This window comes from Pithys albifrons, chromosome 10 (assembly GCF_047495875.1).
Source record: "Pithys albifrons albifrons isolate INPA30051 chromosome 10, PitAlb_v1, whole genome shotgun sequence".
NCBI lineage: Eukaryota > Metazoa > Chordata > Aves > Passeriformes > Thamnophilidae > Pithys > Pithys albifrons.
The window spans coordinates 7,546,986-7,568,204 of record NC_092467.1 but is presented as its reverse complement, the minus strand read 5'-3'; the positions used below and the strand labels follow the sequence as shown (position 1 = coordinate 7,568,204).

The 21,219-nt window shown below is 45.8% G+C and overlaps 1 protein-coding gene across 1 annotated transcript; it reads right to left on the bottom strand.

Annotated features, from left to right (window-relative positions):
* Positions 1 to 124: 124 nt before the first annotated feature.
* On the bottom strand, positions 125 to 19,745 carry TMCO1 (transmembrane and coiled-coil domains 1). The gene is made up of 7 exons (XM_071565882.1): positions 19,608 to 19,745; positions 17,876 to 17,953; positions 14,108 to 14,167; positions 10,695 to 10,741; positions 10,054 to 10,121; positions 6,275 to 6,419; positions 125 to 451 (listed from the first exon to the last, which is right to left on the bottom strand). The coding sequence occupies exons 1-7, from the start codon at positions 19,675 to 19,677 to the stop codon at positions 353 to 355; spliced, it is 567 nt and encodes a 188-aa protein (XP_071421983.1). The 5' UTR covers positions 19,678 to 19,745; the 3' UTR covers positions 125 to 352.
* Positions 19,746 to 21,219: the final 1,474 nt, after the last annotated feature.

Below are 21,219 nucleotides of genomic sequence, written 5' to 3'. Positions count from 1 at the left end.
CCTCCACCGACGCTTTTTCACCGTCAGGGCCGCGGGTCCCGCCCCATCCCGGGGCGTGTCCGCCAGGATGGAGCCGAACGCGCGTACCCGGGCGGCACTCCATCACCCAATTAAGACACATTAATTAACATGCCCATGCCGTTTATTTCTCAGAAACAAAAGGTCGAGTTATCTTCTGAGAGGTTTCTTGCTTTGATGAGCGAATAACTGCTGGTGGAATACTCCAAATGGATGATGATTTCAATACTGCATAGCCTGGTTTCGTACAGGTGATGCCTGGTGCAGAATCCCATCTTGTTGCCTCCCAAAGGCAGTCCCGTGCACAGGTCAGGCCTTCCATGAAGGCTGTGCTTTAGGAGAACTTCCCTGCCTGAGGTGGGGGGCCAAGGAAGCCTCCTGCCTGCTTGGTGGCAGCCCGGGAAGGAGCAAGACCGAGCATCTTCTGGATATTCTGCAAAAACAACAACAAAGAGCAGGATAGTGTCAGACCACAAAGAGGGAGACAAAGAGGAAGAAACCCCAATTCTTGCTTACAGAATCACAGAATTGGTAGGGTTGGAAGGGACTTCTGGAGATCAACCATTCCGACATCCATGTCAAGGCAGGGACCTGAAGCAGGTGACACAGGGCTGCCTCCAGGTGGGTTTGGAATGTTTCTAGAGAGGGAGACTGGGCAACCTGTTCCAGTGCTCTGCCACTCTCAAGGTAAAGTTCTTCCTCCACCTGATGAGGTGAAACTTCTCCTGTTTCACTTTATGGCCTTTGCTCCTCATCCTGTTTCTGGGCACCACTGAACAGAGTCTGGCACCATCCTCTTGGCACCCACTTTTAAAGTATTTATATGCATTAATGAGATCTTCTCTGTCTTCTCTTCTCCAGACTAAACAGGCCCACCTCTCACAGTCTCTCCTCATAAACGAGATGCTCCAGACCTGAAATCATCTTTGTGGCCTCTGCTGGACCCTCTCAAGTAGTCCAAGGAAAACCTCACCACCAGTTTCAACACGTTCAGGTTCTCACACACATAGCCTCATCCACCTAGCAGAGAGCCAACCATCCACAACAGCTACATTTAGAGCTAGGCCACTCTTCCCCACCTCAAAAAAAGCCTCTGATTACCAAATTTACATTTTGGCTGAGGGTTCTTTTCCACCTCCAGCTACACACCCCACAGTCATCTGGCAGGTTAATGTCTTTACACATGTGATGGTTTAAAATCAACTTAAAATATCTATGCAATTCAACTGCAGTCCACGCTCAGGAGCAGGTTCCCAACAGCTGCTCACTGGCAGAACCACACAGCCCTTGGTTTTCCCAAGTTCCAGAAAGCACTGTTGATGGCAGCCCTCAGAGCCGGAGGGTCTGCAAGCTGGCAAGGAAGGCTCTCTCCTAATGCAGCCGGAATTTGGGTCAGCAGCATGGCAACCAGAGTGTGTGCCAAGTCCAAGTCAGGAGCTTAGGCACAGAATTAGCATGAATGCTGGTGCTGCAGACAGAACAATGGGGTGGTGGAGACATGCAGGATAACACAACATATGTAGCAAACCCCAAAACCTGACTATTGAGATGACCTCATCTGCATCCGAGCAGGGTGTTTCAGTGGAAAACAACAGGGAAAGAATTAATTAGCAGAGCCAGGCACAAGCTAAAAAAAAAAAGAAAATCACAGCAAAATATTTAAATTTGATGTTTTTCTTGATTTTTGTGACATTTCTTTTAAATTTTGCAACAGTGCAACTACAAAGAGCCACCAGTTGTTTGGGTTTCATGCTTCACTGCAAGGGAACTCCAGCTCAAGAAGCTGCTCCTGCAGTGCTGGCAGAACAGGGACATCTGATGCAAGGGAAAGAAGAAAACAACTGTGTCCTCTTCATGTCACCAGCTGAGTCCTGGCTATTGAGACAACAAAAGGAGGAAGGAGGATTCTCTTCAAACCTGAGTGTCCTCTCCAAAGTAACTGTCAGGATAGGTCAGACAGCAAGGTCATAAGCTCTTGAACTTTTTTTTCATAGAAGGAGAATAAAGCAAGTAAAACAAACAAAAAAAAGGCAGATAGTTCTGTAATTCCACAGTGGCTAAATTAAAATAAAACCAACCAAGGAATATTCCAGGTAGAGACTATGAAAATGAAGGTTTCAGTCCACATACAAGCATGACAGTAAAGGAGGGGAACACTTGAACAAGAATTACATGAGGTTTAGTCCATGGCCTATGTAAACCAGCCACTGGCTGATGTTCAGCAGCTAAATATACATGAGGGCATTTAACTCCTTCATGAAGTTCCTCTTCTTGGTGCTTCCTTATTCAAGCCACGGACAGAAAGGAGGAAACAGGAGCAGCCAAGGGACAGATCCAGTAACACCAGAGGGTGCTCCAGAGCCAGCAGCAGGCGGGAACAGTGTCCTGTCAGCTTGCTACCGGCTCACCCGTGGAGCAAGATCCTAGCAGAGCACGCATGGAACCAATGAAGTGTGCTCTGCCTCCAACCTGTACCTTTTAGCATGGAGAGAGAGAACTGTGGTGCTTGAACAGTTCTAAGAGGAAGGGAGATGACAGTCCGTATGTGAATTCCAGACTATAGTCAGTCTCCAGCATTATCCTTCCATGTAGTCCCCTCCACACTGTGGAAGGCAGACAGAATCATGCACTAGCATGCAAGTTTTTCTGGACAGCAATCATGAAGTCTGCACAGCTGGAAATACCAAGGATGGGGCAAGGTTCAGCAGAAACCTTGTCCTGTCTGCCGTGGGCCACCTTGTACAAAGAAATCTGCAGGGTTTACTTCCAACAGAAACATGACTATTACCTTCAGGAGCACGGAGGAAAGACTAAAAATCCAAATTTCTCATCTGAGCTCTTCTGATCTTCCCTCAAATGACTGTAGGAAGAACAGGAGCTGCTTCTGCTTTTGTCTTCCAACCCAAACGAGGCCTCAAGGCAGGGGGAGGATAGCTAAGGTGTTAATTATTCACTGGCTGCTTGAGATTGTGATGGCTGTTCCTAAGAATAAGCTTATGATGAAGAATAATTTGGCTTGGAGGTTCATTAGAAGGGGAAGGGGCTAAACCATCGTTTTCAGGGTATGGGCCTGATAGCTGTTTTAGCTGAGACTACTTGGGTAGAAAATAATATAAGGAAAGTATGAAGGGGTTTGATCCCTTTTGTGCAGGTTCGATTCCTGCTTTTCTAAGTATAGGAAATAAGAGCATTGGCATACCTCTATGTTCACTTTATCACAGTGATCCTTGGGATTCAGGCACAGACCAGGCTCTGTGGGAAAGTGCACTCCTGGCAGTAGGGTAATTGCTGGCTCCCCTTCCCACTGGGAGCACATTTCAGTGAGAAGCAGCCTAATCTACAGTTCAGATGCGTGTGAAAAGGAAATGAAGACCAGCAAACACCCAAGCAACAGCAGCATATCCCTCTTCCCAAAGAGCACAGGTGAAGCCTGGGAGCTCAGAACCAGGAGCAGGGACACAGGATGTAACCCTGACATTAAACCTCCCACCCAACCCAACAGCAGACTTTCCCAGCTGAAATCCAGCAGCTCAAGGACCCTTGGAAGGCCTCTCCCAGCAGCCCTCCTCTCTCCAAACAGGAAGGCAGGAGGAACTAGGAGACAGGATTTACGTGCCAGGGAGAGCTGGGAACAGCGCAAAGGAAGTTACTCACTGTGAGGTGACTATTTTGGGAGATGCTGGCCAGGTCACAGCAAGCTTCCCAGTGAGTGTTTGAAGAGTTTATCACCCCCACAGGCCTGAGGGCCCCATGAAGAGACTGCCTGATGCTGCTCTTGCCTGTCCCACTAATGTCATTTTAATCACCATCCAGTTAAGTCTCCCACCCTCTTGTGCTCCCCTGCATTTCCCATCAGGTTTTTCACACACACAGCAGTTCCTCCACCTCTGAGCTCCACAGGAACATCTCTTCCCTGCCTTTGATCCCTTCACAGGCAACTCCAGGGAAGGCTGAAGGATGATAATCTCCTTAGTTTGTTTGCAACCTGTTCCCTGACTTTTGGTACATCTCCAGTCCTTCTCCATGTCAGCAGTATCAAGCCAGACACAAACTCCCACACCAATTCTCCTCCCTTGGGCTAGCAGCTGTTTTGAAGTCAACACGGTAAGATTTCCCCTTCTGAACACAGTGAAATACAAAGGATCACAAAACTTTCACCTCCAAGGTCATTGAATGCACTAACTGCAAGTCTTTGGCACCATTTTAAGCCCTTAATTACTTTCATGCCCTTTCCACTGGCCTCTCATCGGGCTTCAAAGTCCTCTTCCCAATGCTGTTATCACCTAGGTTCTTTCCAATAGCAATGAAGTCAGGAGCAGGATGCCAGCAGCAATCACAACTTTGGTTCCCATTTTTTGAGCAAACTGAAGTGTCCCTGCCCTTTGCTCCAGGTAGCAAGGAGGAGGAAACTGCCTGGCGGCTGGAGAACTGCAGGAATCGTTAACCGTGATCACATAGATAAGGCAGGACTGTGCAGCCTGCAGCAAACTTTGGAGAAAAATACCCTTCTCCAAAGCAATAAACTAACTTCTCTCCTCCACACAGCCTCCAGCATGAATTCTCAAGCAGAAGGACAATTTTTTCCCCAAAATTTCTCTCGAAAGCCCAACCCACTGCAAACAGCTTGGCATTTCTGCCCCTCAGTTCATGCCGTCCAATAATTTCACCATATGAAACACCAGGAAATACCCAGGACTAGAATTATATTTTTGGACAAAAATGGGGGATTTTTCAGTAAGGGAGTTCCCCAATCAACACAATGAGTGCAGAAAAATCTTGCTGGCAGTGGAAATGTTGCAAAATCCATGTAACAGGTGAGTAGCACAGAGCAGAATCAGAGAAGACTGCTTGAAGGAACAGCATCAGACCGTGGCATTCCAGAAATTCTGGAAGGTGATCTTAAGAGCTAAAAAAGCCTCGTGTCATTCAAAGCAGCAAACACTGCTCCAGTTCCTGAGTTACTGGGAAGTGAAAATTTGTCTTGCAGCAAACAGTGAGGAAACCCCTGGCCTTTGGTACTCTGAAGCTGTGCCTGCCTCGAGTGAGGGCTGGGCCAATGACCTCCAAGTGATCATTTCAAAATAAATTATTCTATGATTCATTACCTGCTTTTGCATAGGACCAGACACAGATCCATTTCAACACAAGCACCCAGTACAAAAGGCTATGGAGAATTCCACTCACTATTATGCACTTTGTGACTAAAGAAGTCTCTGTTATGGAGCTGCTCCATGAAGCTCATCCCAGCCTCTGGCAGCAGCTGGCATAACACATCACTTCCCTTTGCTGATCTGCTTTAAGTCTTTTTAAGTCCCTTGGCACCCTACAAAGTAAAAGCAACAAGTGGGTCAAGGAGAAAAGCAGCAAGAATTCAGGAAGCAAATCAAAGGAAATATAAATACAGAAGGCAATTTGCAGCTAGTTGCACCAGCATTCATCCAGTCCGCAGAATCTATTAACTGTTCCCAAGCACTCTGGGGAAATTTGGAAAACAAAGTAAATTTCTGGTTGCACTGAGAAGGCCCTCTTGTCCTCACCAGCCATTCTGCCACTTAAGCTGCCAGAGAACCTTCAGGAACAGGCACTTCTCTTATCCTCACTGATATCCTCACCCTCTTTCAAAAGATGGGACTACAAGCTTATCTGGAGAGCAATGTGGAGCCTACTCTTGGCTTATCATACCAAACCTCCCTCTCTGTGTCACGTCCCTGACACGGAGAGACTTGAAACCAAAGGTAAAGTTCTTCAGACTCTGGAAAAAAAATCAGGCAACCAGCAAGAACAGGAAGGATAAACCCAAAAGAGCAGGTTTAACTTTCCTCACTTTTCCAGCAACTTTATGGACTGATGAAAACTTTACAGAACTGCAAGTCACCAAGGAAGTTTCCCCCCAAATGCTATTGTTTGTGAAGAGCTACACATTACTGTAAAAGTCATAATTACTAAAAAGTAGGATTTAGATTGGCTTCTGATGGAGAAGTGTCTCGTTACGGCAATCCAAAAAGTTATCACACAAGTCAGGAATCCATTTCTGCCAACTCTGTCCTAGAGTCCTGGTGCAAGTCTTCAGTTTCTCCAAGCTAGGCCAGGATAGAGACTGTTTTTATGATCCCAACCTAGAATTGCTTTGAATATGTGGTCTGGGAATAAAGGCAAACACAGGAACCACAAGTGGATCAAAGATTATATGTGCAATACTGGATGTAGATGCGCTTTCTCTGCTCCTGGAACGCAAGAGAGACAGCAATGTGCTCACCTGTCTGATTGACATTGTGCAGAGAATGTAGAGGAAGATGAAGGAGCAGTCAGTGTAATCCTCACCCAGCAGGTTGCGGTGGGAGAGACCTTGGATGTACGAGAGGGGGATAAACGGAAGCTTTGCCACCACTCGGCCATCAAATCTGGAAAAGAGAGCACTGGATCACAACTGGGGACAGTAAAAGAGCATTCAGATATGGAAAGAACAAGTGAGCATCTTCAACAAGCCACCAGGGCAGATGAGACCATGTAGGAGGCCGAAAAGCCTTGCAGCTTTCTCCAGCCCACCTCTCCCTACACTCCACCAAGGAGACTAAATACACATCTCTCACCCAAACCTCCACAGAGAAAGAAGGCTTCTGTCAATAACAGTTTTGCCAGAGTCAAATTGGTTCATTAGTGATTTAAGTGATGGACTGGACAAGCTATTGTTTCATAAAATCTTAGCTGGTATTCTGCAGTTTTCTGGTGCATTTTATTTAACAGTCAAATTTAGCAGATCAGTTCCCAGAACAGTCAGCTCTTCAATAAAAGATGGATGACTGTCACCCTGCTGTGTTGCAATTACTGCAACAAACAGACTCTTCGCTTTAAGCAAAAGAGCATTTTTTAAGCAGAGAATAAATCAAAAGACACCTTCTTCTTTCCTGGAGCAACCATGGCCCTCAGCACAAGAACCCTGCATAAGAGGGCCATGAACAGAACACTTGTAATACCCACAGTCTTCTCTGCATTAGCTCTGAAGACGAGGCAGTGCAGAGGCAGGATGATAGTGCATAATCCAAGCAGCATGTCCTGCTCCTGGAATTCCTCAAGGTCCACATTCCAGGGCATCAGGCAGAGCGTGAATTCTGGCCAGTTTGCAAAGATTTCTCCCAAGCCAGACAGTCAACCCAATCTTTTGAAGTAAGTGTGTATGATGCCTCATCAGCATGTGCATATTTGGATGTTATTTTCTCTGCATGTGCTGATTTTCGAACAGGTGTTTCTTGTTTCAAGAGATCCTAAATGAGCCTTCTTTCCTGTGGAGATGCATTCACACAGCTACAGCTCAAACACACGCCAACTTTGTTTACATCTCACAGGCAGTTTGGCAAAAGAGCTTGGAACGGATGTTTATCTCCCTGTAACATCCCCCAGTGGCTTAAGATTCTGCGTTATTCCTGCTGTGAGAATGACAAGTACTTCAGCAGTACCACCCCGAGCTACCTGCTTTTAATTCCAGCAGGTTTCACAGTATGAAAAGGTACTGAAATGCACAACTCCTAGAGAAAGGCAGAGAATTGACTGCATTAAAAAGTTTCTGGCAATAGAGAATTGAGACACAGAGCACCTAATTTCTCTCCCAGAAGAAATGCCCAGTGGCTTGGAGGCAATCACTGCTACATATCTTGCTACCTTTTAAGCCACTACAGTCATTCAGCTGCTTGTCTTAAGCACAGAATTCTGCTATTCAGGTTTAAAACAGATTTCTTGACACTTCCTTCTAGCACCATCCAACCCGCTGCCGCAGTACTACTCACACTAAAAACAAGAGCAGGTCATCCCAGTAACTCCCATTCTGGCTAAGTTGGCACTTGGCAAACATGAGGTGCCCAGCCACAGAGTAGTGGCAGTTGCATAGCACTTGTCCAAAGGGTGGCACAACGTGATGCTTTCACATAATTCCTCCTCCTTTTGTCCCTTGTAGCCATGACCTCACTCAAGAACAGGAAATGCAGCAAAGATGGCTGCAGCCACTGGAGGCCTCAGCCACCCTTTTTCTCCTTTTCATGCCACGCCCACAGTGCCTCCATGGATGAACCAGCAGTAGGGAGAAGAAGAATTCCAGGAGCCTCCTGAATCCATAACTGAGCTACATTTCGTGCAACAAGCAGCTGCTCTTTACACTATGTCAGGGGATGGACAGTACATGAGAACCAGCTCCATCAAACCACTGCCAGCCTCAGACAGTGCAGGTACCACCCACCAAAATCACAGAATCAATTGGGTTGGAAAAGACCTCCAAGATCATCAAGTCCAACCCTTGGTCCAACTCCACTCCCTTTACCAGATCATGGCACTCAGTGCTACGGCCAACCTCAGTTGAAAAACCTCCATTTGATTCAGGGCCACTGGCTACTTTGTACTGACCTGGAGCAAAGATTTAATTATGCAACCTCAAAGGCCAGACAGCCAAATCTTTATATTTTAATTCCACAGCCTCAGCTATTAGCAAGAAAGCTATTTGAGCTCTAATAATCAGTGAGCTCTCTGGATACTCCTGCTGGTAATGCTCCCTCTAAAGAAAGAGGCAGTTAAAGGAAGGATATGCCCAAAGGTTCACATCCAGTCCCTGGCAGCATGATCTTTGTGGGCAGGAATGCTCAAAAGAGGAACAAGGCAAGTAAATGTGGTGGGTTTTAAGTTTACTGGTTACTTATTTTTATTTTTTTAGGTTAGTATCTATGGAAGGAAGAGACATATAGGATTTAACCCAAATAAATTCCTTCCTCAAGCTCTTAATAAACTCACAGCTCTGTAACACTTGTTAGGCACAAGTGCCTAACTCAAGAACTGCCTCTTCCCACTCCAGGAAAGTGGGCAGAGCAGAGTAAAGCCTTTCCATTTTGTTTTTCGGTTTGTTTCAGAGGCAGGGGTGGTGTTGATGTTTGTATTGCACCCAAATAGCAAGGCGAGCACTTGAAGGCCTCGAGTGGAGCACTGTAAATGCCACCTCAGACACTTTGTTGCTGGGATGTGACTCATGATGCACCTCCCGCCCTGCTCAGGGCTGCAGTGACATGAGACATCAGTGACTCAAGACTGTACCCAAATTTTAGAGTCCTTCAATGCTGTGCTGCTCTGCTCAGTTTCCCAGCACTCAAAGAATGCAGAAGTCTGACTGAATAAATAAAAATCCACACAGGGGCACTTCTGTTATTATGTTGCCCAAGGTTTGCAATTGATCCACCCACAGATCTCCAGTAAAATAATAACTGAGTGTATCCTGAGGACTGCCAGCACAGAGGCCAAAGGCTTTGGTGCCCAACAATGCACACTTCTACTTGGAGGTCAAGTATATTGCCCAGATATCAAGCAGCCTCCTACAGGTTATGCTAATCACATTCATGTCATCTTCAGATTTAACAGCCAACAGTTCACATTTAAGTGAATCAAGTTTTAAAAGTCAAGCACAAGTCTTTCAGATTTGCATATCTGAAACAAAGCTGTCTATAACCACGTAAACCAGTTTGGGATTTTTTTAAATTAGAACTATCCCAGGTCACTTTTAAGACAAAGAAAGATTGAAGCCCATATCTGGACCTGTTAATATCTGGACTCTGATCTCCTTATGTAAGGCAACAATAAACTCTGCAATTACAGCTCATTTCTAACGGCAAGGGAGCTGACTCAGTTTAGCTTGCAAGAGCATTCTTTGGTCACACTGTTACAGTAAAACCAAAGCAGCTGAAGACTGAAGCTGCTTGCCTGACACTTACCAAACCTGCCCTAATCAGGATGTTCCCAAGCAGAAAGTGTATTAGAGGTGTGTCTAGACTGAATGCCATTCGTTCAATTTGATTGTCTTCAGTATCCAATGTTCCCTCCGGAGCAGAATGTGTGTGTGGTGACCAAACCATCCCATCTTCATATGAAATATTGATCCATTTTATACAGATTAGTTATGGCTCTTGGCTGGACTCCATCACTGCAACACTTCAGGTGATAAAGGGAAGGTGGGGAAAATATTCACCATAAAAATTTAAGAAAAAAATCCAGGAAGCTGAAACTTACATGGAGTTAAACATTCCCATCAAGGCAGTGAAGCAGAAGCCAATGGCAAACATGGATTTCATTCGAACCTGCAAGCAGAAAGGTCAGAGATCACCAAAACAACAGGCCTACACTGAGGTCTTATGAGCTCACACTCCCATGAATAAGCTTTGTACAGATCACTGAAAGGTAAAATGATGACCCAGAAGGCAGAGGGATTATGAAAGCAACTGAAGAATTCCGAGAGATAAGTTTGGTCAACAGAGTTGGGCCACTGATGTGAGGAGTTGCTTCAAGGGGACAAAATCAGAAAGTGCTCAAGAATTGTCCTGTTACCTTTTACAGGCTCTTTTTTTCCCTTATAAAACCAATCAGCAGGGGATCATTACAATGACTAAAGTTACAGGAAGTCAGACAAATTAATTCTACTTTGAAAACATCATGGAAACTTATAAAGCTGAAAATGGCTAAGGTTTGGCATGAGATGAGGCAGTAAGTTCTGGAGAACTCTGAGGCTTGCACTAAAATCTGTAGCTATCAGAGAAAATCCAGAAGGACCTTCCGGGAGGAAAAGAAGCCATGTCTGCCATTTGAACAAAGTCTTTCTGCTGGAAAACTGACTGAAATCTTTAACAGTTTGAAACTGGGTTTAACTTTCGTACCATTGATAAGTCCCTGTTGTTATTCTTCAGCTTCTCTTCTTGTCTCTCTGCAAAGACAAAAACAACAGTTATAATCAGTTCTGTCAACCTAGAAACCACAGTGTTTTCATTTCCAGGAAGACTTAACCTTTTTGGCTCTGCAAACAAGTAACACTTCCAAAATCAACTCCAGCTCACTCTGGCAGACAGTAGAAAGTGAAAAACTGTACATAGCCAACCATTTCTCCACCACAGCAACGTGCAGCAAGGCTGGCACAAAAAGAGGAGGTGTCTGGAATCACACATTCAGCACTTTTGAAAGAAATGCACCGAATGTCAGATTTGCTAACTCAACCAACTAACACAGTAGCATGAACACTGTTGCCAGAAAACAGAGACACTGCCCCTATATCCCAGTTCCCAAAGAAAGCAGTCTCAGTTTGCTGCACACCACTGTATAAATGTTGTATAAGTAAAGATTTAATTTTGGAGGGACTTCAAAACCATACATGGAGCTGGAAGCAGCAACACCAACATCCTCCTGGTCTCAGTAACAAATTTGGGACCTTTGTCACATCTAGGAGATTCCCAAAGATGAAAGAGATTTCCTATATGAAATTCAGTAATGTGTGTATTACTGTGCTTTACAGAAAATACTTTAAAATACTGCTTTGGAAATTTAGTCTGTTCTTAAGTCACCACAAACTTCAAAGATACTCAGAGATCTGAGAGGGTGTTTTCCATGCCCTGATTGGGGCACTGCTCTGCCCTCAAGCATTATCCACCACCTGTCACCTTTCTTGTCCCTTGTTCCCTTGTGCTCCTCTCAGACTGAGGATCCAGAGGGACAGGCAGGGCTTGGAAGCAACAGCCAGCTAAAGTAAAGATGTGCATGATGAAGTAATATCCAAAGAATAGCATGAGTGAAGATTTGGGGATGCAGAAGAACTGTCAAGGGCTATTCAGCATGCGAGTTTCCAGGGATTCCACTCAAGTTTCAGTACAAGAGGCTCACAACACAGAAGCTCCACAATTCTCAAGTCCCTGCTATAAGCACAGAGACTCACAGTAAGAGTTATGGAAAGCAACAGCAACCCAATTTCTTAGAATCCTCTTTGCTGTTTTCAACCACTCCTAGCTACAAACCATCCACTCTGGCAGGAACTTTCCAGACACCTGCTTCCTGACCCAGGTGGAGAGTTTTGTTCTGGGACATTTCAGCAACCTCAGGCCAGTTCTTCAGGAATCACATTTGGCACAAATACTTGTTTTTTCCCCTCTGCTACACAACTAACCATCTTTTTAGGTAGGCTAAAGGTTACACAGTGAAAAGTACACAGCCCTGATCCCCCTGTCTCTCACCTATTTCTACAAATTCCAAACAAACTCTGGGTGTCCTACCACCTCACAGGAATAGCCTATTCCTGCCCAAGTCATACATAGATGGCCTGTTAAGTTCTTTGCTGTACACCTGGGTAATAGCACAGAGAAAGAGAACTGGGGCAACAAGCACCACCCCAGAGTCCAAAATCTTATTTTGCTCATTGGCACACAAACCATGAGGATCCAGATTTGCCAGCATTGTGGGTGTTTGTGCTTTCTTTCAGTTTTGCTGTTCATCCAGCACTCATGTGGATTCCTGGTAATGTCATTTTCCTTCATGGACACCGAAAGCAGTAGCAAAGTTTAAGCTCACAAATTGATTTCTTAAGATGAAGTGACAAAAAGCTACACCACCATGCTAAAGGTGTCGTGTTTCAGCAGTGTCAAAGGTGATTAAGACAGAATGTGACTGAATTTTTTAAGTGTAAATTGAACCAAAGTTTCATAAGCACCAAATTAAGCCTTCTCCTGTAACTTTCACCCTACCTCCTTGTGCACATGAATGATTCACCCCTTATGAAACCAAGAAATAACATCCACACACCTCCTATCTTATTCTGTGCACGGAACAGATGGCAACTGAGGCAGGTCTGCACCACGGCTGCTACTTAACCATAAAGCCTCAGTCAATATTTATTTTTTTGTTAAGTAAAATGGTAGAATTTAGAGGAACTCCAGCACAAGTCAATTTGCTGTTACAACAATGCCACATCTTGCAGAATGCTTTGACATCCAGTGCAGTTATTGAGATCAGAAGCAGTTAACAGCTGTGAGTCATTTTCTGGAAGTCCAGCTTGACATTAAGGCCTGATTTTTCAGAAACATCAAGAATTTGGCTTTGCCTGAAAACAAATGAGACACTGAGGTTACACAGCATTGGAAACATAAAAAAAATCAGTCTCAGTATCTTAGGCTTGGCCAGCAAGCATCACAGCAAACAAAATCAGTGGTCACTTCCTAAGTTCTGATCTCAGTCCCTTTGTGCTTTGTTCTTCATCTGCAAAACAAGATTATTTCACTGTATAAAAAAATTGGTGGAGCATCTGAGTTCCTCAGATTCTACTGTTTATTAGTTTAGTCCAAGCACAAGTAAAATATTGTCTGCTAGGAACACAGCTTGGATGGTGCCCTGCAAAAAAAGTCACTGTCACATATTTTAATATTATGTGCAGTTGTTACATAGGGCCACTTTCAAAGCTGCCTTGTCCACCAAGCAGAATTCATCCCACACAGGGATTATTCAAGATTAAGAACTGAAAATGCACAAGAGGAAGCATTTTGGCTCCTGTCCCTTCAGGAATCTAATGACAACAGGTTTTCTACCTAGGAAGAACTGTTTGAAGATGTGTTTATAATTCCCAAGCTTTGTACAGATCAAATGACTAATCCAGCTACCTGGAGTTACAGAGGAATGAGGAAACCAACTCCCAGGAGCTCTCAGAAGTGTTCCTGCCATGATTTCTGTAAGCACTTAACTGAGCTTTGCTGCACGTTGCAAGTCCTGCAGATAACAGAACTTCATAAAGTTCACATCCCTTAAACATCTATTTACCTTGTTACTGCTTAGTTCAGTACTTAAAGAGTTACCTTTACCCAGAAAGGCTTCAGCTTATTGACAATGAAAAAGAACAGAAAAATAAATCACTGCCTAAAATTGAGCAAAACTAGTTTATCAAACTTGAAATAAATCCAAGCACAGTTACAGTCAACATAAACACCTTCAGCTCTGAAGTGTTCAAATGAGGAAAATAAAAGATCCAAAAATGACAATCACAGAATCCTAAGGCTTGAAAGTTGGCAGTGCATTGCAAAGAGCTTTGACAACAGAAATTAATAACAATTATGGCTAAAATGAGAGAGAAGGTCAATGAGTTCAGCAAGAGGTGTTGCTTCTCTCAGTGATCTGCCCACGTAACCAACACCATCGGAAGGCTGGATGGCTCCTGCCTTGGAAGAGCAAGGCAAATGAATAAATAGTTCTGAAAGGAAGGAAAGGATCATCACTTCATTAGTTTCTCAGCTTTCCCCCATTCCTGAGGCACCAGTCTTACCTATCTTCTTTTTCTGCTGTCGGCCTGCTGATTCAGTTATCGTTTCCTTCTTCTTTTCCACTGTCAAATGAAAAGATATTTCACCATTTCTGCACAGTGACACCATCACTGCTTTTCCACACACCAAATAAAACATTTTGTTCCTATAGAGAAGAGGGGCACAAAGCACCTTGGTATGACTAAGAACATACTCAGAATCAAAAACTATCAGGGATGATGACACAAATCAATTAAAAATGATAATTAAAAAATTCAAAACCTGGATATCAACATATTTAAAGGGTTAATTCTGAACTCTGTCAAGAGCCCATTACACTGTAGACTGAGCAGTCTGGGGACAATTCTGGCTCAAGTAACCCTTGCTGATTTGTCATTAGTACTAGACAGTACTTTTGATTCAGCAAGTGCAATGAAAAAAGCTTTGTGGCAAGCTCTGCTCACGATTATCTGCAGTGGGAGGCAGAACACAGGAAAGGCTGTGCTCTCACACATCCCTTCTCAGGGGAAACACTGTCCAAGCTGTCAGCCACAGCCTCTCCATTCTTCAACTAATTAGTACTGAAGCATCTGCAATATTTTAAAGGAGAAGCCTAAGCTCAAAGGTATAAAATCCCAAAGACACTCACCAAGCATCTGTACTCAACCACCACTGCAGTGAGCAAGGCTAACACAGACCCAGCACAGTGACCTTGTAACAGGGTCAGTGTGCTGCTCATCTGCAAATCACAGAATCATGGAATGGATTGGGTTGGAAAAGACCTCCAAGATCATCAAATCCAACCCTTGGTCCAACTCCAGTCCCTTTACCAGATCATGGCACTCAGTGCCACGGCCAATCTCAGTTGAAAAACCTCCAGGGATGGGGAATCCACCCCCTCTCTGGGCAGCCCATTCCAATGCCTGAGCACTCTCTCTGGAAAGAATGTTCTTCTGCTGACAGAAAGAAAGGGTTTCCAGGAAATAAGAGGCATTTTAATTTAGGAACTATAACAAAAGTACTACAAGAAGTGAGGATGATAAAGTATGACCACAGTCCAACAACAGATAGCAGCCCTTTTTTACTCTATGTATCTATGCAAACTGCATGTACCCGGCACTCAGCAATAGGACAAGGGGGCACGATGGGCTCAAGCTCTCCCAGGGGAAATTGAAGTTGGAGAGTAGAAAAAACTTCTTTCCAGAAAGAGTAATCAGGCATTGGAATGGGCTGCCCAGAGAGGGGGTGGATTCCCCATCCCTGGAGGTTTTTCAACTGAGATTGGCCGTGGCCCTGAGTGCCACGTTCTGGTAAAGGGACTGGAGTTGGACCAAGGGTTGGACTTGATGACCTCAGAGGTCTTTTCCAACCCGACCAATTCTGTGATTCTGTGATATCTACTCCACCAACAAAGAGATTTGGCTCATTGTTAGCTCAGATACCTGAGCACTAGAACTGCCCTGCTATATAAAGTACCAGCTCAGCACAGACCTTCTAGCCCTGATTTCAAAGCACAGAAGAAATAAAAGACACCAGCCTTCCAAGCCACACAAGGATTTGTTGTGCTGCCTTCCACAATGCCTGTGAGTCAGTCACAACTGCCAAGAAAACACTGGCCCAGAGAAGTTACCAGGACATCATCTCTTCCATGGCAATGCAGTGAGACGGAACTGCTTTTTCCTAAGAACAAGCCTGTCTCTGAGGGGCAGGTTAGCACAAGGGGGAAAACAGGGAGCTTGGACCCCTAGGGAATACTGGAAAGAGGTGCCAGATGACACAATGCACCCAATGCTCACAAAATGCTCTCTCCATAACTTTCCTTATGCCAAACCCAGCTGAGAAAACCTGACCAGTCCACTCCTACCCTGGTCCACATAACCCCATGGCCTCCAGCTCTAAACTCTACACAACCTCATGACAACCCCAAGGAATAGCCCCAGTCCCCTTATGGTTCAAGCAGAACAAACAGTTGTCAGGGAGTCTCTACAGCCTGTCCATGGGAACATACAGGTCAACACAGCAGGAATTCCAGGGATAGCCTTCAGCCTTGCACATTTACCCCTACATTCACCCAGAACACTTACTACAATCTCTGCAGCAGCCTCGGAAAACTGTGCCTCTCCCTAGGAAGCAGAGCACAGGAAGAGATGAAACTGAGGAGTAACAATGTCTGCTTAAGCGCATTGCTTGGCCCCTTTGTTTTTGTAAATCCTAAGGATCACTAGGGCTCTCATGGGAGAGCTTAAAGACCTCGAATGTGTTTTTTCCTGTTTCAGATGTGTTAGATAACAGCTGAAAGGTGTGGCTCAAGTAGTCCACTTAGCAAGTTGTAAGCCATCAGGTCAGCCAGCTTTCCTCAGCACAGCAGGGGAAGGAAAAAAAAAGCAAAGTTGAATTTTTAGCCACTCCATATTTAGCTTTACCTTTTTTTGTTGGGGGTGGGGAATCAAACAAGGAGATGAGAAACTAATTGAGATGCATGAACCTCAGCTTCTTCCCCTTCATAGATGATAGCCCAGATACCAGGAGGGCCATAAAAACAAAAGCTCTTAAAGTGCTCATTAAGCCCCAGAGATCAAGCCCTGCTAACTGCTCTCGAAATTTAACCGCACAAACACACAAGGACACTAAGCTTTCAGCTGGGTTCCAACCAGTTCCCTAACTTGCTCTTTTGGGGCTAATTCCATTCTACACATAGGACAAGGAGGATTAAAGGGAGGCAGGCAGAGATGCAATCAACATCTGCTGCTGCTGTGGTGACAAAAGCCCCTAATACAGGAGCTGTGACACCAACATGACTGTACTTGAACTCCTCAGTTTATTTTGCCCAGGGGAAGACTGGAATGAGCTGGGCCGGCAAGAGCAATATGTGATAATATTGTTCTCTCATGCACTAGGAGCACTGACACCACGATGAAAGATTTTTAAGGTAAAACCAGTTCTGTGTTGGCTCCAGTTGTCCTGCAGTGTCTCTTTCTGCTGTAACCTGTGTAGGGTGTATCGAGTTGAGTCTGAAAGGTCAGATGAATTTCTCCTCTGCTCCTTGGCTTCCAATACAGAAACAATCCATGCTCAGCTCCTCTCCTTTACCATTCCTCTTAACACCCAATGCACATCTTCTGACTGCTCACCCTCAGCTCCCTCTCGCCTTCCTCCCTCATCCTTTGCTCAGCCCCTCCCAGGCCTCTCCAATCTCCTCTCTATGGAATGAGCCTGAGACTTATTTTCCTAATCAATACTATTAGTTTTCAGTTTACATTAGGATGATTTATTTTACATCAGCTGAAAGCTCACACCTTTCTACAATGACTTTGTCTTTACTCACCTCCCACCATTAATCACCACTTTTAATCTTCACATATAATGCTTCCCTCTCATATTATTCATTATTCACCCCCAGAACTTTCTTACAACAGACCTCAAATTCACCTTTTCACCCTTGAAAGGCAGAAACTGCATCTGTGAACATATTACAGGCATTTATTTCAGACACCAGCTACTCCTGTTCAATAAAAAAAAAGATGCCAGTACCAACCTTTCACTCCCTTCTGTGCTCCAGTAACAGGAAGGGCAATTCAGACAAGGCAAGAGGTCTTTGTGCTGAGCAGACAAGAATTAAGGACAGAGAGAAGTCCTCTCACTATAAATTTATGTAACTTGTAAGATTTGGTTTCTATGAAGTCCAAGCTGCAGCAATTTCTCAGAGCAGACATTCCCCACTGTGGCACCTGCTAAAGCAGGAGGTGGCAGGAGCAGCAGGAAAAGTTCTCTGATGTCTCCAAAGTACTTACATTTCTTGCTCTGCTTTTCCACTTCAGCCTTTAATCTCTTGTATTTGTCTGTCCGGTAAACCAGCACCCAAGTGATACCTGAAACAAACACTCAGCAAGTAAAGACCTCCTGCAACAGCCCTGATACAAGTGAGCAAATGCACACACAGAAATGGAACAGCTTGTCTCCAAAACCACGTTACAGCAGAGCCAAGGCAGCACAAAGCACCAGCAAGATGCAGCATCACTTTCCTTCAAATGGTCTTTTCATGTTCCTTGTAAAATGGGACTATTAAAAACCCCAATTAAATAAACTACATATAGAACAAAAAAAAAATTAATTTTTAATTTTATATATAAAACATACATCAAGTAAATGTCTTCAGAAGAGTCCAGCTTTGGCTCCTTCATGTTCATATTTACTAACTGTTGGTGACTTTAAACACCAAAGGTTGATTAAGACAATGAACATCCTTCTGTTCTGTATTTTCACAGCACCTAATTAAGGCCTGAGGAATAATTCCTGCTCCTACCAGGACCTGTCCATCAGTAGTATCACATTTTGAAAAGGCAAATTAAGATATTAGGGTAGAAGAGACCTCAAGAGCTTCTGCAGTCTAAATCCTTGCACTTAAACAAAAACAAGTGGTGTCACAAGTGCAGGACCACTGGTTTGTGAGCAGGTCAATGTCAGCCCCTAGAAAAAGATTTTGGCCCTTTTCTTTTGGCTCTTTTCCTTTTGGCTTTGTCTTTGACAGCAGGGCAGCTGCATCCCTGGAATCAGCAGCTGCAGGGAAGGGAATCCTGCAAACACTTCCAAGGTCCACACAGGTTTGTGCTGTGAAAGGCAAAGACTGTGAACACAAAATGACCCCAAATATCAGGAGGTGTCCCAGAAGGCAAGTGTCATATTCCTCCAGGGACTTTCCCTTGGATGCACAAAGATGGTGACCTCAGCACTGTCTGGAACTCCCTCAAGGGAAGTTCTGGCCAGGTGGGGGTTGGTCTCTTCTCCCAGGCACTCAGCAATAGGACAAGGGGGCACGATGGGCTCAAGCTCTGCCAGGGGAAATTGAAGTTGGAGAGCAGAAAAAAATTCTTTCCAGAGAGAGTGCTCAGGCATTGGAATGGGCTGCCCAGAGAGGGGGTGGATTCCCCATCCCTGGAGGTTTTTAAACTGAGCTTGGCCGTGGCACTGAGTGCCATGATCTGGTAAAGGGACTGGAGTTGGACCAAGGGTTGGACTTGATGATCTCGGAGGCCTTTTCCAACCCAATCCATTCTATGATTCTGACTTGCAGCTCTGGGATGAAGGTTTGGGGGCAGAGAGGATAAAGGGATTCAGGGATACAGCTCAGGAATAGGGCCTGTGACTTGTGACTACTCCCAGAAAGCATCTAGCCAAACCATCCTTTAAAAGCTGCACCTATTTCAATCACTTAAAAATAAAAAGCCTTTTCAAGCAGCCTAAGCCACCATCGTTGCAAGTTCAGGCAGTTTCTTCACATCCTTCCCGCAACAGCTACGGTGGAAAACCACCATGTCCTCCTCCCTCTTCCCCCCTCCTTCTGGAAGGCACAAACCCAGTTCCTCTGCACCACACTCGGTGCTGCCCGCGGTTTATTCGCGCTGCCCCCCGGGGTGCCCGTGAGGTTCAAGCGGCCCAAGTTACTGGGACCCGGTGCCCCCAGTCCCGCCCGCTCCCTCCCGGCGCTCGGGCAGCCGCCGCCGCACCCCCCCCCCCGCGGCTCACCCTCGGCCAGCAGCGCGGTGCAGACGGAGATGAACACGATAAGGAGGGTATCGGCGAACATGGTGCTCATGGTGGTGCCCCCGCCCCAGCAACGCCGCCGCGTACCCGGAAGTGGACCCGACACCCGGAAGCTGACTCTCCGCGTTGCTTAGCAACTACCGGAAGTGACCATCCACCCTTTCCGCCTGGAGGGGTCGGATGGGAGAGCCGCGGCGGGCGGGCAGGGGGCGGGGAATGCGCGGCTGACGCTGTTTGATTGGACGAGATGGCCGCCAATCGGAATTCACGCTGTTTGATTGGGCGATGCGGCTGTCAATCGCCTCGGGGCCACGCCCCCGGCTGGGCTGAGGGAGCGCCCCGGTGATGGCGGCGGGGCCGGGTGTGCGTGTGTTGCTGCCTCGGCATCCCCGAGTCCCGCGGGGTTTACAGCATCGCAGAATCAGTTTGGTTGGAAAAGACCGCCGAGTTCAGCCTGTGACCCAACACCACTTTGTCAACTGGTCTATGCCCAGTCTGAGCTTAAACGCCTCTGGAGAGGGTGATTCCGCTGCCTCCCCGGCATACCCTTCCAGTGTCTATTCGCCCTTTCTGTGAAGAAATCCCTCCTAATGTCCAGCCTCAGCGTCCCCTGGTGCAGGCTGGGACTATGAAGTCCCAGCACTGCCCTCCCTGCGCCCCGCTGGGATGTGGTGCCTGAAGCCACCCGGGGGGAAGATACCCAAGGTTTGCTTTTGTTCAACGTACCCCTCGGAGAGTTGAGCTTGGAACTGCCTTCCTGCTTTCTAAAACTCTGCTCTGGGTTAATTTGCCAGTGGCCTGAGTGGAAGTGTCCAAGGCCAGGCTGGATGGGCTTTGGAGCAACCTGGTCTAGGGGAAGGTGTCCCTGCCCATGGCAGGGGTTGGAACAAGGTGATCTTTAATTAGTCTCTTCAAACCCAAACCATCCTATGATTCTATGAATATCCTGTTAGGGAATCCCACCGGGAGGCATTTTTTGTGATCAAATCCTTAGGAATATTGCCTGCCCTTTCCCAGGGGCTGTTGCTGCCCCACACACTCCTTGTGCACCCAGCAGTGGAATACAGCATTCCCTGATTCACAGGGCTGGAAGCAGGGAATTAAATCTTCCATTGCTCTGTGTGCATAAAATATTCATGGTAGGATGAGACTAAGAAGAACATTAATGAGGACAGTGCAGTAACGGCGAGGATTTGGCAGAGACTGATTGACCTTTATTGAGGTTCCAGCGGTCACACCTGGAGCAGCAGAACTAGACCATGGGTCCTAAAGGGGTGAGGAGACCTAGAAAGCAGGAATACAGAAAAGGAAACAGGGCAGGTTTGTGCCTGTCCTTATGTAACAGAGGAATCTGCTGTCGGTGACAATGATGTGCTGTGGGATTTTACATGGGCAGAGCTGAGTGAAAAACAGGGAAGGTAAAAAGCCTTAAATGAAACATTTCATTCAGAAAGAGGGTGAGAAACTGCAGTTCAGAGAAGACAGTGCAGGCAATAAGTGAGATGATGAGATTGACAGCAAACAACCCCTCTGGAGTCTGGTGACGTGCACGTGAGGAAACAGGAGAGCCACATGTGTGCAGGTGGCTGCCAGT

What these genes read in the sequence shown, in the direction of transcription:
- TMCO1 (XM_071565882.1), bottom strand. Translation starts at nt 19,677, where the DNA reads ATGAGCACCATGTTCGCCGATACCCTCCTTATCGTGTTCATCTCCGTC. An exon ending in GGAAAAGCAGAGCAAGAAAT is followed by an intron (nt 14,168 to 17,875) that starts GTAAGTACTTTG and finishes TTCATTTGACAG; the next exon opens with TGGAAAAGAAGAAGGAAACG. An exon ending in ACAGCAGAAAAAGAAGATAG is followed by an intron (nt 10,742 to 14,107) that starts GTAAGACTGGTG and finishes TTGTCTTTGCAG; the next exon opens with AGAGACAAGAAGAGAAGCTG.